Source organism: Sinocyclocheilus grahami, unplaced genomic scaffold, assembly GCF_001515645.1.
Source record: "Sinocyclocheilus grahami isolate Dianchi unplaced genomic scaffold, SAMN03320097.WGS_v1.1 scaffold319.1, whole genome shotgun sequence".
NCBI lineage: Eukaryota > Metazoa > Chordata > Actinopteri > Cypriniformes > Cyprinidae > Sinocyclocheilus > Sinocyclocheilus grahami.
The window spans coordinates 620,557-636,938 of NW_015505498.1; the positions used below are offsets into that span (position 1 = coordinate 620,557).

The window sequence follows — 16,382 nt, forward strand, 5'->3', positions numbered from 1 at the left end:
GTTTTGTTTGTGTATGTTTTTTTTACTCACAAAGCCATGATTCCATTTCACTTCCATTATAAGACTGACAGACTGCAACGGTTTGAGTTAAAAATCTGTTTGTGTTCTACTGAAGAAACAAAGTCACCTACATCTTGGATGCCCTGGGGGTAAGCAGATAAACATCACATTTTCATTTTTGGGTGAACTATCCCTTTAAGCAGCACAACGGTTTTCAACATTGATAATAATCAGAAATGTTTCTTGAGCAGCAAATCAGCATATTGCAATGATTTCTGAAGTATCATTAATCAGAAATGTTTCTTGAGCAGCAAATCAGCATATTGCAATGATTTCTGAAGGATCATATGACATTGAAGACTGGAGTAATGATGCTGAAAATTCAGGTTTTGTCCTCACAGAAATAAATTGCATTTAAAAAAAAAATTCAAATAGAAAACAGTTATTTTAAATCGTAAAAAATATTTCACAATACTACTGTTTTTACTGTATTTTTTTATCAAATAAATGAGATTTATTTAAAAAACAAAACATTAGAAAACCCAGACCTTTAATTGATAGTGTATTTGCAGACATTGAATTAGCTGACAGACCACTGATAGTGATTTCACTCACGGTAACAGATAACAATTTAAGAGCGTCAAAGGGTTTTGTTTAAACCGTTCACGACCTTTCCTTGATAATTGAACAGTTTAGATGTTAACATGACCTTACACATTGTCACTTCATTAAACGTAAGCTCATACATGTAAACGCACTCAATAGCTCATTGTACCTTTCATGACATTTTCTAGCTCTTCTCCCTTGTCTTCATCCTCTGATTATTTTCTTTTAGGTGCAAAATCACAAGACATTAGATTTTGTGTAATCAAATGTTTTTCTCTCATCTTCATACTCTGTACAGCAATTAACTTGTGCATTGATCTCTGCTGGACATGGAGGAATCATGCATCCACAAAAACTGCGTGTGAGAAATTAATTTGGCATTCATTCTAATTTAGATTATTAGTTGTCATTTAGCATACAGTTTCTTGTAAAGGAAAAGGACAGAATGCTAATTGCACAGCTAGTCCCTCTGGAGCAGCCTGGTGTTCGGTGTGTTTCTCAAGAGAAGGACTGAGTTAAATTAGTTAAGAAGCCTCCAGTTTGTGGATCACTCATACCTGGGATTAAATATACATCCATTTCATTAGTAGATCAGAAAATAATCCACTAGCATAAACCCCTCCCTGAAATGTTCTTCTCTGATTAAATTCAGTTTGATTAGGATGCGTGTTGTAATTGATGATGTGGGTTTGGTTGAGAGGAAGGGGTCAGCGGCAGGCTGGGGTTAGTCAGGAGACTGTGTCAGGTTACCGTGGAAACGGAATGACATAATTGATAGCTTCAGTCTGTAATTAAACAAGTGTTTTTGTTTTTTGGGGAGTGTGCAGTTGTGGACAATAGCTAAGAAGGTAAAGAATGTGTGTGTGTTTTTCTCTATTTGTTTGTAGAAGTTCTCACTCTATTAAAAGACTCCTCTTATCTCCCCTTTTTCTTATTTGTCTCTTTTCCCTTTGTCTCATATCCTCCCATTCCATCTCCTCTCATCTTCTGTCTTCTTGACTCTTCTATTGTCACTTCTCCTCTCCTCTCTTCTCATCTTGTTTGTCTCCTCACCTCTCTTCTTGTTTCCTCTGCTCTAACTTTTTCTGTCCTTTCATTGTCATTTCTTGCCTCTTCTCTTCTTGTCTGTTCTTTTCATCTTGACTCTTCTTCTCAACTTGTCTCTTCTCGTCTCCTCACCTTGTCTTTTGTCTTTTCATCTGTTCTCGTTGTCTTTTTCTCACCTATTCTCATCTCTTCTTGTCTCTTCCCATCTCATCTCTTCTCAACTCCACATCTCTCCTCGTCTCTTTTCTTCTTATCTATTGTCTCGTCTGTCTCTACTTGTCTCTTCTCATCATCTCCTTGACTCGCCTCGTCTCTTCTCAGGTGTCTTCTTGTCTCTCTTCGCTTTTCATCTCACAATGTCTCATCTTTACCCTTCTCTTCTCATCTTGTCTTTTCTTGTCTCTTCTATTCTCTTCTCACCTTGTCTCTTCTCATCTCTTCTCGTCTCCTCGCCTTGTCTCTACTTGTCTCCTTGACTTGTCTTGTGTCCTCTTCTTGTGCCTTCTTGTCTCTCTTCTCGTCTCCTTACCTTGTCTCGTGTCCTCTTTTTATGTCTTCATGTCTCTTATCTCTTCTCATCTCCTCGCCTTGTCTCATGTCCTTTTTTGTGTCTTCATGTCTCTTTTCTCTTCTTGTCTCCTTGACTTGTCTTGTGTCCTCTTCTTGTCTCTCTTCTCGTCTCCTCGCCTTGTCTCGTGTCCTCTTTTTATGTCTTCATGTCTCTCCTCTTCTTGTCTCATTGCCTTATCTTGTGTTCTCTGTGTCTTCTGGTCTCTCTTCTCTTCCCTTCCCTTCTTGACTCAGCTTGTCATCTCTTTTCATCTAGTCTGTATCTTGTCTCTTCTGTTCTCATCTTTTCACTTTGTCTCACCTTTACTCATGACTTCTTGTTTCTCTTCTCACCTTGCCTTGTCTTTTCTCTGCACTTCTTGTCTTCCTTCTCTTTCAATCTCTTTTCATCTCGTTTCTTATCAGCTCGTATTTTCCTGCCTCTTCTCGCCTCTTCTTTTTGTCTCCTCACCTTTTCTTTTCTCATGTCATCTTGCCTCATCTTTTCTCACTTCAAGTCATCATGTCTTTTCTCTTTTTGTCTCTGTTTGACTCTTTTAGTCTCTTCCCACCTCTTCTCGTCTGTTCTCATCTCTTCCCGTCTTGTCTCGTCTCTTCTTGTCTCTCATCCCATCTTGTTTCATCTATTCTCATCTCTTCTCTTCTTGTCTCTCATCTCGTGTCGTCTGGTCTCGTTGCAGCAGAAGGCTTGTACAGAGCCAAGAAGGTTATGTAACGCCCTGAGAGACAGACAGAGGGTTTGTGGAGGGCACTGTGTGTAGTGGGACATGACAGAGACCATGTGTATCAGTATTTAGTATTTTGACGTGTGTGTATGTCTGTGTATGTTTTGCACCAAAGCTTTAGGCCACCCTAGACTCTGTTTGGTCAAGAGATTACACACTTACACAGTGATTCACATCTTTCTTAAGGTCAGTGATATGACGGGACTTATTTGAAACTCTTATCTGATCCTTAAAGCTGGGCTGAAATGACACCTATCATTATATAAGTCAGTCACAGATGATCTTGGAGATTGTGAAACAGAGAGGAACAGACAAGCTTAGCTTTAGGTCTCCTCCTGTGTTCGAGGTTTGGTCACAGTTAATTTCTCATATCATTTTTGTTTTCTTGGAGGCCTGATTCTAATGTCAGTATAAGGTATTTTTGCTTCAAAACCAGGCATAATTTAGGTTTATACGACACATTCCATCTTCTCTCTGTCCATTTATAATTTACCAGGTTGTTAATCTCTGCTAGTAGTAGATGCTGTAACTACACCGTCTAGACCCATAAAGCATCTTTCTTCATTGATGACCTTTCAAAATTAGCTGTTTTATGTTTGGTTGCTAGGTCCAATATATTTGCCACTACACCATCCTTCACCAGCCTCTTTGCAAAGCCTGCATTACATCGTGGCAGATTCATAAAACATTTTGCACTGAAATGTATTTAAATGTCAATGTGTTCATTTATTTGATGTCAGAAAGTTTGCAGTGACCCCTTTTTGCAGTTTAGTTTCAATGAAATGTTTTTTTGGGCTGAGGAGGAAGTGTTCTGAAATATACAGTGATTTATGATACTTAACCCTTTAAGGCACAGATGGGTTTGAAAATTGACATTTTTGATGTTTTGATTAGAAATATCCTCAGTTGTCCTCAGATCAGAATTCTTTAGAATTCTTTTTTTTTCTTCTCAGAAATATGTATCTCCATATACAACACCTTGTATGCTACAAATATTCCTGCAAACATTTTCACTAAACATGGAATGCTTATTGTATTTTATTTGTATTTTTTTGTATTTATTTGCTTGTTTGTATTTTATATTTTAGTTTTGATATATGTGGTTACTGAATTTTACAGTTTTAACTGTAAATAGTGGTTATGTGCAAAACATAATTTGTTTACCTTATTAAATTGTAATATTTTATAGGTGTAGGTGTAATTATTTGTTATACATAAATTCTCATTCTGAAAACATGTCCTTAAATAACATTTAAAAACATTTAAAAAACAAATGTTGGTCAGCTACGCTGACGTCTTACGTCAACCTCCCAGAGCTGCTTCCGTGTTCAACTGTTGGTGCAAGCTACATTATTGTGATTATTACGTTTTGAATATGGATATTTTTTATTCAAAAACGCATCGATTCGCTACAGGAGGCCTTTGTTCACCCCCCGGAGCCGTGTGAGACACTTTTTTTTATGGATGGGCGCTTTTTATTTAACTTCTTTTGAACTGATGCACTGCAACACCTGCTGAGTGCCATTAAACAGCTTGAAAGATCAAAGACAATTTTTTAAATAACGCCGACTGGATTCGTCTGAAAGAAGAAAGTCATATACACCTAGGATGCCTTGAGGGTGAGTAATTTATGGACTAATTTTCATTTTTGGGTGAACTAACCCTTTAACTGGTTAATGGTTGCTGGCAGATCTCACCTTCAGGATGTGACAGCCATGCGTGGTCATAACCACGGGCACAGATGTGAATTTGCGTCCTCACTGGGCACCTAGTGAACCAAGGCTGGAGGCCTCGGGCGACCATCACACACACAAACACACACACACACACACGTATGTCAAAACCACGAGAATCTGAGTTCTCTGTGACGTAAGCGTCTGTCAAGGGCTCTGATAACTTCAAATGACAGGACATATCATAGGTTTGCCATTGGACAGGAGTGTGTGTTCGTGTGTCTGCTTTTTCACTCCTTCCATGCCCCATTTAGAGGCTCAGTGGATATGAAAGCGCAGATCTGTGTATGAACCTACTCAGACGGAAATGATAAAGAGTACGTATGCTCTGTTCCAGTAGTGCAATATGGCAACATCTCAAAACAACATCTTTCCACTCCCATGATCCCCAGCTTTGTTCTTTTATCCGCTTCTCTCCATCCCTTTCCATTATTTTCATTTCTCTCTCTCTATCTCAGTGGTGTAGCGAGCAGCGAGGTGGCGGCGCGTCCCAGCGGAGGTCATTTTTAGCCACGGTGGCAAGTGTCTGCCATCTCCCCTCTGATGATAATGGGTGAAATGAGTTTGTCCTTGGCAAGGACGACGCTCAGCCATCTCTGTCTTTCTATCCCTGTCTCGATATCTCATTCCCACAAATTCCTCCCCCACTCTTTCTTGGCCTCCCTCCTCTTTTCCAAGCTTGTATTTCTCTCTCTTCCATCTGTCTTGCCATCTCCCACTCCAGTGAAGATGGAAATGTTCTAAGTTGTGAGTTGACCTCTGTAACCCAGCAATTTTGAGGACTTGTGCGGTGTGTGCGTATGTGAGACAGATTGTCTGAACTAGGGTTGTCATATCATCAAAATATCAGTGTTAAAATTATAGGCAGAGAAATGAATTACAAGCAATAGAAAAAGATACAACTAAACGGTGCTGTAGGTATTTAATAGCACTATGACGTATTCAGCATCTTTACTGTTTATTATTAAAAATAGAATTATATACTAACGTTTAAAAGTTTGTAGTCAGAAAGTCTGATTCTCACCAAAGCTGGATTTATTTGATTAGAAAAACAGTAATATTGTGAAATATGATTACAATTTAAAATAACTGTTTTCTATTTGAATATGTTTTAAAATGCAATTTATTCCTGTGATCAAAGCTGAATTTTTTTGCATCATTACTCCAGACTTTAGTGACACATGAGTCTTCAGAAATCCTTCTAATAAGCCGATTTGCTCTTCTTATGTTGAAAACGGTTGCGCTGTTTAATATTTTGTAGATTCTTTGATTAATAGAAAGTTCAAAAGAACAGCATTTATTTGAATTAGAAATCTTGTATAACATTGTAAATGTCTTTACTCTCATTTTTGATCAATTGAATACATCCTTCCTGAATAAAAGTATAAAATTTTTTTTTAATAAATAAATGTTTTTTGGTACTGAATATGTGTAAATAACTCTCATGCATGTATTGACAATGAAAAATTGACAAAAAAAAGTTTTTTAGAAAAAATACTGATGTCAGGTGCATAATTATCAACAAATGTGACAAAACAAATATTTTTAGGCTTAACATGAAACAGTATGTGTAAAGAGAAATGTATAGTAAGGAGAAAGACCTGTGTATTTAGTTAATTGTACACACTGTGGTGACCTACACGCTTCCATGACCATGTGTGCTTAATGAATAATAAATGAAAAGTTGATGTGCCACATGATGGCAGCGATCCAGACTAACATGTGAGAGCAGTGGCAACTGATTCGGAAGCGCAGGAGAAACGGAACAATAAAATGATCATTTTAAGAACAGAAGTCAATAATAATAATTGCTATTGCGTTTGCATATTTCATCCAGTAGACACATTAATATGCATTGGTTTTGAGATGTTAATTAGCACATAATTTATATAGGACTGAAAAATAAATTATTCTCACAGCGGGCAGACTGAGTTTGGGACTCCTTAACAGATATTGTTTTCCCTTCATCAGTATCTTAATTATTGAAGTTCAGTCACAGCTTGGAGTTTCTGAAGGCAAACAGCTTTGCATTGTTTTAACCATGGTATTTGTAAAAAGACCATGATAAGCATCCTTTAAACCATGCATTGATCCTCATTTCTATAGCTAGATATAAATATAGTTATATAGATAAAACAAATAATGATGTTTATACTCATATAAATACTACAGCCATGTTAATATAAAGTCGAGTTTAGCTTCAGTCCCAATTAAGCAAACCTAAAACCAGCTAATCAAGGTCTTCATGTTCAGGATTGGAGAAAAGCATTGTAATATACAACATGTATGTCAAAAAACCATAGTTTCAACTGTTAGTTTAACTACAAATGCATGGTACATTTTGGGTAAAAATGGTGTTTTGAAACCCTTTCTAATCTATGTTGGTGCCTGTTTTCCCCTGTCTTCCTCATAAATCCTGTCTGGAATGTCGGGGTTGTTAATGTTTGCTTAAGTACCGAGTCATTTGGTGTTCCTGTTCAGGTTTGTAGCAGATCTTTCAAAATGCGACCGTTCAGTCGCAGTCTGGTGCCCTGTGATTGGGATGTAGTATTACAGCAAATGACCAGGATGTGAGAAGCATTTCAAACTACTCGTAGTCTGTGTGGCTTTAACTGGGCACGATTGCACCCACAGAAATCTCCGCTGATTTCCACAGGAATGAAACCTTCACCGTTCTCAAAGTTCTACGCTTCTCCCATCCTTTATGTGTTTGTTTATAAAATATTCTTGACAATTTGATTATACTTACAGCCAGTGTTGGGGAAAGTTACTTTTAAAAGTAATGCATTACTTTTAAAAGTAATGCATTACTTTTAAAAGTAATGCATTACTTTTAAAAGTAATGCATTACTTTTAAAAGTAATGCATTACTTTTAAAAGTAATGCATTACTTTTAAAAGTAATGCATTACTTTTAAAAGTAATGCATTACTTTTAAAAGTAATGCATTACTTTTAAAAGTAATGCATTACTTTTAAAAGTAATGCATTACTTTTAAAAGTAATGCATTACTTTTAAAAGTAATGCATTACTTTTAAAAGTAATGCATTACTTTTAAAAGTAATGCATTACTTTTAAAAGTAATGCATTACTTTTAAAAGTAATGCATTACTTTTAAAAGTAATGCATTACTTTTAAAAGTAATGCATTACTTTTAAAAGTAATGCATTACTTTTAAAAGTAATGCATTACTTTTAAAAGTAATGCATTACTTTTAAAAGTAATGCATTACTTTTAAAAGTAATGCATTACTTTTAAAAGTAATGCATTACTTTTAAAAGTAATGCATTACTTTACTAGTTACTTGAAAAAAGTAATCTGATTACGTAACTCGCATTACTTGTAATGAGTTACCCCCAACACTGCTTACAGCTGAAAAGGAGTGAAGTAATCAACTATGTGTATCACATATTACAACATAAATCCATTCCATAGAATCACACAGATTTTCTCCCAGAGTCAGCCTATAAAATGCACAATAAAAAAAGTCAGCAGATTTCATCTGGGCCTGGTAATAACTTTATTTATACTGGGATTTACACTGACAGCCAGAAACCATCTTATTTGGAGAATGTAGTAGAGTAGGCTATTAGAATCACATTAATCCTGTATGGTAGGATTCTTAAAAAAAGATTACAGTTAGTTCTAAACACATCAAAACATAAATATATTTTGGAATTTGGATCAATATATCCTCAATTAAAGCAAATTAAAGTTCCCAATGGGCGAAAAACAAGGCATAGTTTTTTTTTTTAACTGTTTTTCTGCATCTTAATGAAAACATAAAGATGCTGAAAGGCTTATTGGATAAACGTGCCTGAGCAAAGTGGTAGAATGTTGCTTATGCACATTTTGCGACACTTTCAGTATTAGTAAAATGTCCAGTGAGTGGCACTAAAAATGCGTTGTGTTTAATCCGGTGGATGTGAATGTGGCAAAGTATTATTACACTGGTTTTTGTAAGCATTGTGACAGTTCGGGAATTAAATGTCCAGTGAGTGATGTTAAAATAACATGAAAATAAATTACCACCTAACTAAGGCTGCACAATTAATCGAATTTCGAATCGCGATTACAATTATGGATGCCACAATTACGTAATCGTTCAAAGCGGCAATTAATCGTTCAAAGTCCACTTATGTTATTATGTGTGCTTAAGATGCTTTTTTTTTTTTTTCCTACATGTTATCTTAAGGGTTTTTCCATTGTTTTAATTTTAGTTTTAGTATAACACTATAATACCATCATATTTTTACTTTTTTATAATTTAAAGAAGAAACCAATCCGATGTTTAGTTGACATTTGAGGCTTAATACTATAGAAAAGCACAAAGTTTTTCAGTTAGAGTGTTTTCAGCTTATTTATTTTCATATAAATATACGGCATGCAGTTGCATCAAACAATGGTATTAACATCATTCAATGTAAATTGTGATAATCGTAATTAATAATCGCAATTACAATTTTAAGGGAATTAATCGACAATTATAATTATTGTCATAATCGTACAGCCCTACACCTAACCGTGTTAAAGCAAATTTGAGAGAAAAACACAATGGCTTAAGCAACCATGCCATTTTAGCTTTCTTCATCAAGTTTTTGGTCTCTTTTATCATCACTCATGTTAATCGTGACTTGTACCCAAGCGCTCCACATCAGTAGTGCAAAACTGTACCAGGTGAGCTACTGAGCAAGTTTACTATATTGGAAATACCATACATACGGAGCAAGGAACCACATGAAAATCACTTTTTTTTTACTGATAATCTGCCCCTTTAATCATGATTTGTGTGAAAAGGAATAAAAGTTTTTTTGAAAAATTGAAAAGGATTTTTAATGCCTCTAGTGTTCATTTCAGCTGGAAACTGCAGTGAATTGAATGTATAGGTTTGTTGTTGGAGTTTTGCTGAAATGTAGATAGAGGCACATTTTCCCAATGAGCCTGGGTGAAAATATCATTAGCACAGTATGAACAGAAGTCATCAATGGAAAGTTCTCACCATGATACACTAACAAATATGTGGTGTGTGTGTGTGTGTGTAAGAGAGCGAGAGAGAGCATCCAGTATGTGGTGTTTAAGGACGAGATGTGCAAGAGTACAAGAATGAGCGAGCGGGTGCATTTTTGTGTCATCCGGTGAACTTTCGCTGACAAATGACAAGGTAACATTGAGAAACAATACACATTTTTCATTTACATATACTACTGACTTTGTATCAAAACAAAACTGGTTGAAAATCTGTGAACTTGTCCTTTAAGCCATTTTTCACTACATTCAGAGCAAATATGTCACTTTTAGGCAACGCTGCTGAAGATTTGACATGTTGTAAATGAAAGTGATGAATATGCGGAATGGAGCATGACATTCGAAAGCTGTGACAGATGAGAAGATTTCCAGTGCTGCTGTTGTGTGTTTGTGTGCTAAAACGCGTGTACAGATACTTTACTTTTCAGGTCGCATTTTTGTGTCATCCGGTGAACTTTCGCTGACAAATGACAAGGTAACATTGAGAAACAATACACATTTTTCATTTACATATACTACTGACTTTGTATCAAAACAAAACTGGTTGAAAATCTGTGAACTTGTCTTTTAAGCCATTTTTCACTACATTCAGAGCAAATATGTCACTTTTAGGCAACGCTGCTGAAGATTTGACATGTTGTAAATGAAAGTGATGAATATGCGGAATGGAGCATGACATTCGAAAGCTGCGACAGATGAGAAGATTTCCAGTGCTGCTGTTGTGTGTTTGTGTGCTAAAACGCGTGTACAGATACTTTACTTTTCAGGTATGTGGTTATTTCTCTAAGCTCAGCCTCTCTCTTCCCAGATTTGCTTCGTAAACCTGGACAGACATACCCCTGATCGGCATGACGACAGCTACGTTAAGGTGGGAGATTCTCCTTGCATGCATATACTGCTATAAAAAACATAGGTTGCTTTGGATGAAAGCATATGTGAAATTTTAAACAATTACTAATAAATAGTCTAGTGTTTTGTCATTCCCTGTTGACTTTTTCATTAATATCCAAATAAATATCCACGCCCCTCCACCCACTCATTTCGAATTCATTTAAAGTTAATAACGAATATATGAATGTCTTTCATCATTTCCTAAGCGTACGACAAACAATATTTCATCTAATTAAAAGGGAAATTAGAAACAACACAAATTACCAAGATAATGCAAGCAAAGACCCACATTTATGTGACTTGAATATTAGCATAAATTTCCCCACAGAAACTAGCCTCAGTGTGGCCAGAGCTGCCACGGTTAATTGAGTCTCTCGGAGTGCGCCAACCCAAAGAAAATGAGATTCTGCTTCTCAGCAGCCTAGAGTCACCGAACTCCTGCCAGCATGACCCCAGCCACCCACAGGTAAGATATGAATATAGACCGGAACATCTTACATAATTTTACAGCTTACAGTCTGCCTGGTTGAACAGTATTTGTGTTTATGTATGTGTATCTCAGAGCCAGAGAACAGCGGATGTCTGTCTGGTGCATTGTTCCTGTGGGCGCCGGCCTACCCAAACCAACAGTGTCATTTTTGAGATCAACAAATTCCTGATTGGACTACAGTCAGGGCAAGAGAGGCAGAGGCATGGTCGATTGGCTGGTCATCGAGCTGCTGAAGATGACACCAACCGCTCTGTTTCATCCATAGAGGAAGACTTCCTCACTGCCTCTGAACAGCTTGGGGAAGACAGCGAGGATGACCCATTCAGAAATGGTATCCATCTACCAGTCCACCCAGAAATCCAGCTCCATCCAGAAATCCAGTCAGCAACCTCATTCTAATTCTATATCTTATCTCCTGTATGGTATTTTCTATGTCCTTGTTGCTCATATGTAATGAGAAAACTCAACTTCAGTGCGTGCAGCTCTGGCACTTTCACTGCATCTTTCCTCCTGTTCACCTTGTGAATAGATGGAAAATTGCTTGAATTATGGCTGAAAGAGCATTCAGCCATTTACGTTTTCTCAGTATCTGTGAGCCTGCTTCGATAAGAGTGGCCCTATTCGGAGGACTGTTTGGGAGTGTTTCCACCCCGAGGCTATTTCTTAGTTTAGTAACACAATGTAGCCCTAGTCGCTACCAATGAGATTATGGTTTTCAAAACAATTCGGGCATGTCACATAAATTTGCATCCATAAATAGCATATAAATAAAGTCTTTAGTTTTGCCTTTGGGAATAATTTGGATCCCGACTTTTGTCTAGGTTGCACTGGTTATAATAATCTTAATCAGAACTGCAATCTGCTATACTTGTTTAGATACAAAGTAACCAAGCAACAGCATGGATGCACAAGAACATACAGCAGTGAAACAATTACTTCTCTTCAGTCTATGTTAATGAGTTTGTGTGTGATAGAGAAAGAAAGACAAATGGGAAGAATACCAAAACATTTTATGAAGGTTGTTTTCGCAAATATGCCATGGAAGACTGTCTAACAAAGAAGCACTGTCCCCAAAATGTCTTGTGCATTTCCATTGTGCATGTCTGTACTACTGCTTTGGCCTCTAACAGTAAGCCAAACCCATGAATGTCTACATGTGGCGATACTCACCCCAAGTCTAATATTAAAGAGACAAGACACACTGGGCTCTGCTGGGCAAATCTATAATTAATCTCTCGTATGAAATTAGAAGTAACACTGTGTGAAGGTTATGCTCTCCTCAAAGACAATGTAATATTCATAATCAGATCGGCCCAGATAGAGATCTGCATTTGTATGGTCTTGTTATGGAAAAGGAAAAATTGATACAAATACAACAGTGTGCTATGAATAGCTCTGACTGGACTCTCACTATATACATTGGACATAGCAGGTGACGGGAGAGGATAAATCTTAACACTTTTTACCTCCTTCCTCAGTTTTGTCCTTTATTTTCACTCACACTTGCTCATATCTTCTTTCTGTGACTAGTTTCTTACTTGGCCTGTGAATGGGTTTCATGTACATGTGCATTAAATCTGACTTTTTGTGTAGGATTATGAAACCATTTTCAGAGGTCTAGCTTTAATCTATTTCCTCTCTCTCTCTGTGCCCCCCACCACATTCCTCGCCAATCCTGCCACATGTCTTTCTTTCTGCAGATCCTGAGATTTCTATCATGCCCGAGTCGATTAAGGTGTTGAGAGCAGCCCACGCTCAAAGGAGTGAAATAGAGAGAGAGGATAGTGAGGACTCTGAAACCCTCTGCACCTCTTCCAACTCCCAAAGGCTTTCAAGAACATATTCCGCCTTCTCAAGAGGCCCACCTGCTACCCAAAAAACAGTAAATCATCACACTAGCGAGTCAGCCGGTCACTATGCCACCAATCTGGCTGAGTCAGTCCTGCAGGATGCTTTTATTCATTTGTCACAAGACGAACCTTCTTTTGTCACAGAGGCAGCTGTGAGTGTGTCCACCACCTCGCAGCACTCAAGTGAAGTAAGCCATTCCACTGATGAGCCACAGAGGGCTCGAGCCTGCTCTTTTGAACTTCCTAAAATCGTGATTGTCCAGAGTCCTGACAACAGTGAGGAGGTAACAGAGTGGCCAGAAGCTCAGTCACATGGGACATCAGAGCATGATAGTGTAAACAGTGCCAAAATGAAGCATGGTAGTCACCCCCAGCACAACTCCGCAATCGGACATGCCACTAAGCCAGTAGAAATAGCTTTGGCATGTGCTGCGAGTGTCATTGGTACCATTACCACCCCTCAGGTCACAGAACAACTCACACTGGAGTCAGGAGAAGAAGATGAGTGTGAGGATGAAGAAGAAGAAGAAGAAGAAGAAGAGAGTGAGACCGATCAAGGGGAGTATTCGTTTTCCTCTGCAGTATGTGGAATGTCTCAGGTTGTTGGAGCCGTAGCCGCAGTAGATCTAGCAGATGACTCTGGGGATAATGACGACTCGACAGACATGTACTCTGCTTCGTTGGGACTTCTGTCAGTTGCCCAAGCTTCAACTGCAGTGCCTCTCCACTGTAGCATTGCAGAGGGCACCAGCGTTGAGGCCTTCAGAGCCAATGTTGCTGAAGTTCTCCTCAGGGAAGCTTCAGCTGTACTCACCCACAGACAAATTTACTCAAGTGTTGCAAACTTCCTTGAGACCACACATAACAAAATAGTGGGTGGCATCACAAATTCAAGAAGGCCCTATCAGGAACAACAGGATCTTGATAATTTTACCCAGGAAATATCAGATAATATCTTTCAGTATGCCCTTGAGAAGGCTGAGAAGAGAAAAGAGCTTGAGGGTCCAGGAAAAGATGCCCCAAACATTGAGGGTTTCCTCTTGGATTGTGTGAATAATTTGCTCTTTGATGTCTTATGTGTAACATCAAGGAAAATCAGTGACATTTCAAAATATAATATGGGATCATGTGACAGGCAAGAAGGCAGCGTCAGCTTTAGGGAGTATGAGGCTGATACCAAGTCTGGCAGAGAAGCGTTGAGCCAATTACAGCATTTGATTGAGCCAAGCCAGGCTTATAATCATGGTGAGAGGCGAAGCAGTGTGGAGATGTTGTCTGCTCTCATAGGGATAAGAGAAAGAGAGCAGAAGCATGTACAGGATGAGAGAGAAAACGAGCCAAAACTGAAAGGACCCTACAGACTTACTCTGAACAGAGTGACTGCCACTATGGTCAAAGAGCAATCTGACATGCAAGGGCAGCTGGGCAAGATTGACAAGAACGCAGACTCTGTGCTCCCTTCATCTGAAAGCTCACCACTTCACATGACACGAGGGAGGGCAGGAGGAGAGAGCGAGACCAGGCAGCAGTCTTTATCGTCCTCTTCAGGAGCACTTGTGGCACTTAAAATGGATTCATGTGAGTCCAAAACTCCTGTCACATGCTTCGCTGAAGACTTGGCGACCACAGTGATCTCCATGGCTACAGAGCTGGCAGCGATATGCCTGGAGAACTCGAGCGGAAAGCAGCCGTGGTTCTGCGCTTTAAAGGGTGGATCGGAAGGTCCTGAGGGACTGCTTCTGCCCTGCCGCACAGCTGCAGCCCTCCGCCGGAAAGAGACACAAAATGGCACCGCAGTCACTAAGAAACACAGACCTCCACGTCTCAGTGAAATCAAACGTAAAACCGAAGAACAGCCTGAACTCATGGAGCGCCTGGTCAACCGCGTCGTGGATGAAACTGTCAATCTAGACGAACCTACCACCTCTGATCCATTTGCACTCTTTGCATCAGAGGTCACAGCCAGGATAATGAACTGCCCAGAATTGAGTGTGGTGGACACTTCCAAATCTGGCCAGTCATCTCGTAGCCGCCTACAGTGTGAGAGATGGAGCAGCAGGGGGAAAGCGTCAAGCTACGAGAGCATTCCAGAGGAGGACGCAGATCCCTCTGGAACTTCTAACACTTTGGGACCGGGAAACAGGCTTGGGCATAATTTAAGCAGAGGTAGCTCTATCTCCAAGCAGTCCAGTTGTGAGAGCATTACGGATGAGTTCTCTCGGTTCATGGTGAACCAGATGGAAACAGAAGGTCGAGGGTTTGACCTTCTACTGGACTACTATGCTGGGAAAAATGCCAGCAGCATCCTTGCAGCAGCTGTTCAGCAAGCTGCCAGTAAAAAGAATGGACACCTCAATGTGCGCACATCATCTTGTCTCTCTAAGCAGTCCAGCACTGAGAGTATCACTGAGGAGTTTTATCGCTTCATGCTGAGTGACATGGACAAAGAGAACAAGGACTACAGTCTGACCAAGACCAAAGAGTGGAGCAATAGCCTATTACCCCCGTCTCCCAGATCCCCATTTTGTATCCGTCAGTCTTCTGTTCCTGACAGGAGATCCTCAGATTCCAGACTAAGTGTAAACTCACCCATCAAGGCCAATTCATTCGATGGTTTTGCACGAAATGTACACGGGGACTCACTCAACATCTATCCAACCAACTCTGTGTCATTAACGGGACTCTGCAAGTCAGATTCATGCTTGTATAAGCGTGGCCAAACGGACCAAATCACAGACATGCTGATTCACGAAACCTGGGCCAGCTCTATCGAGTCTCTAATGCGCAAGAATAAGATAATTGCGGAGCCCTCAGAGGACAGTATGGAGCTCGATTCAGCAGACTCACAGCCACATGTACAGCTCTTTGCTAACCTCGTAGAGAATGGCAAATCCTTGCTTGGAGGCCAGCAGGATGACGTTGTGGCTGCTTGTCAGCCACACATTCCAGTTGGAGAAAGGAGACATGGCTTTAAACAGTCTCGTCGTGAAAATAGTGGAAACCGGCCAAGTATAGAGCATCAAGAAAATAGCGGTAGCTCTCACAGTTCATCCTGTTTGAGGCAAGCATGGCGTGGACAGAGGGAGGTACCCTTGATCCACATTGAACCAGATCAAAGAGAAGAGGGCCTAGAAGACAGGGGGAGGGTTGGGCCCCACCACACAGAAGCATCCCATCAGATCCAGCCACAATGTGGCAAAGAGAATGAGACAGCAACCAAAAGCAGGTACAGTCTACATAAAAGCACCCACAACCTTTCTTTCAGAGGTTAAGCCTTAATTCTTATAACTGCTCACAGCCCAATGTGTGCAAGAGTAAAGTTGGGGGGAAAAACAAGAGAGAAGGATTGCACAAATGTTAAAGGTGTCATGAATTGCACTTTTCTTAAATTGTATTCTACCCTGATTTTGCCACGCCAGTGAGTGTGGGCCAAAAAGGGAATGATG

At 39.4% G+C, this 16,382-nt stretch overlaps 1 protein-coding gene across 1 annotated transcript in view; it reads left to right on the forward strand.

Moving 5' to 3' along the window:
- LOC107602115 (A-kinase anchor protein SPHKAP-like) overlaps nt 1-16,382 on the forward strand; it is a 62,737-nt gene that overhangs the window by 34,175 nt on the left and 12,180 nt on the right. Inside the window, exons 4-7 of the mRNA XM_016294524.1 lie at nt 10,514-10,573; nt 10,925-11,062; nt 11,159-11,417; nt 12,787-16,162. Coding sequence (XP_016150010.1) covers nt 10,514-10,573; nt 10,925-11,062; nt 11,159-11,417; nt 12,787-16,162 — 3,833 coding nt within the window. The remainder of the gene's footprint in view (nt 1-10,513; nt 10,574-10,924; nt 11,063-11,158; nt 11,418-12,786; nt 16,163-16,382) is intronic.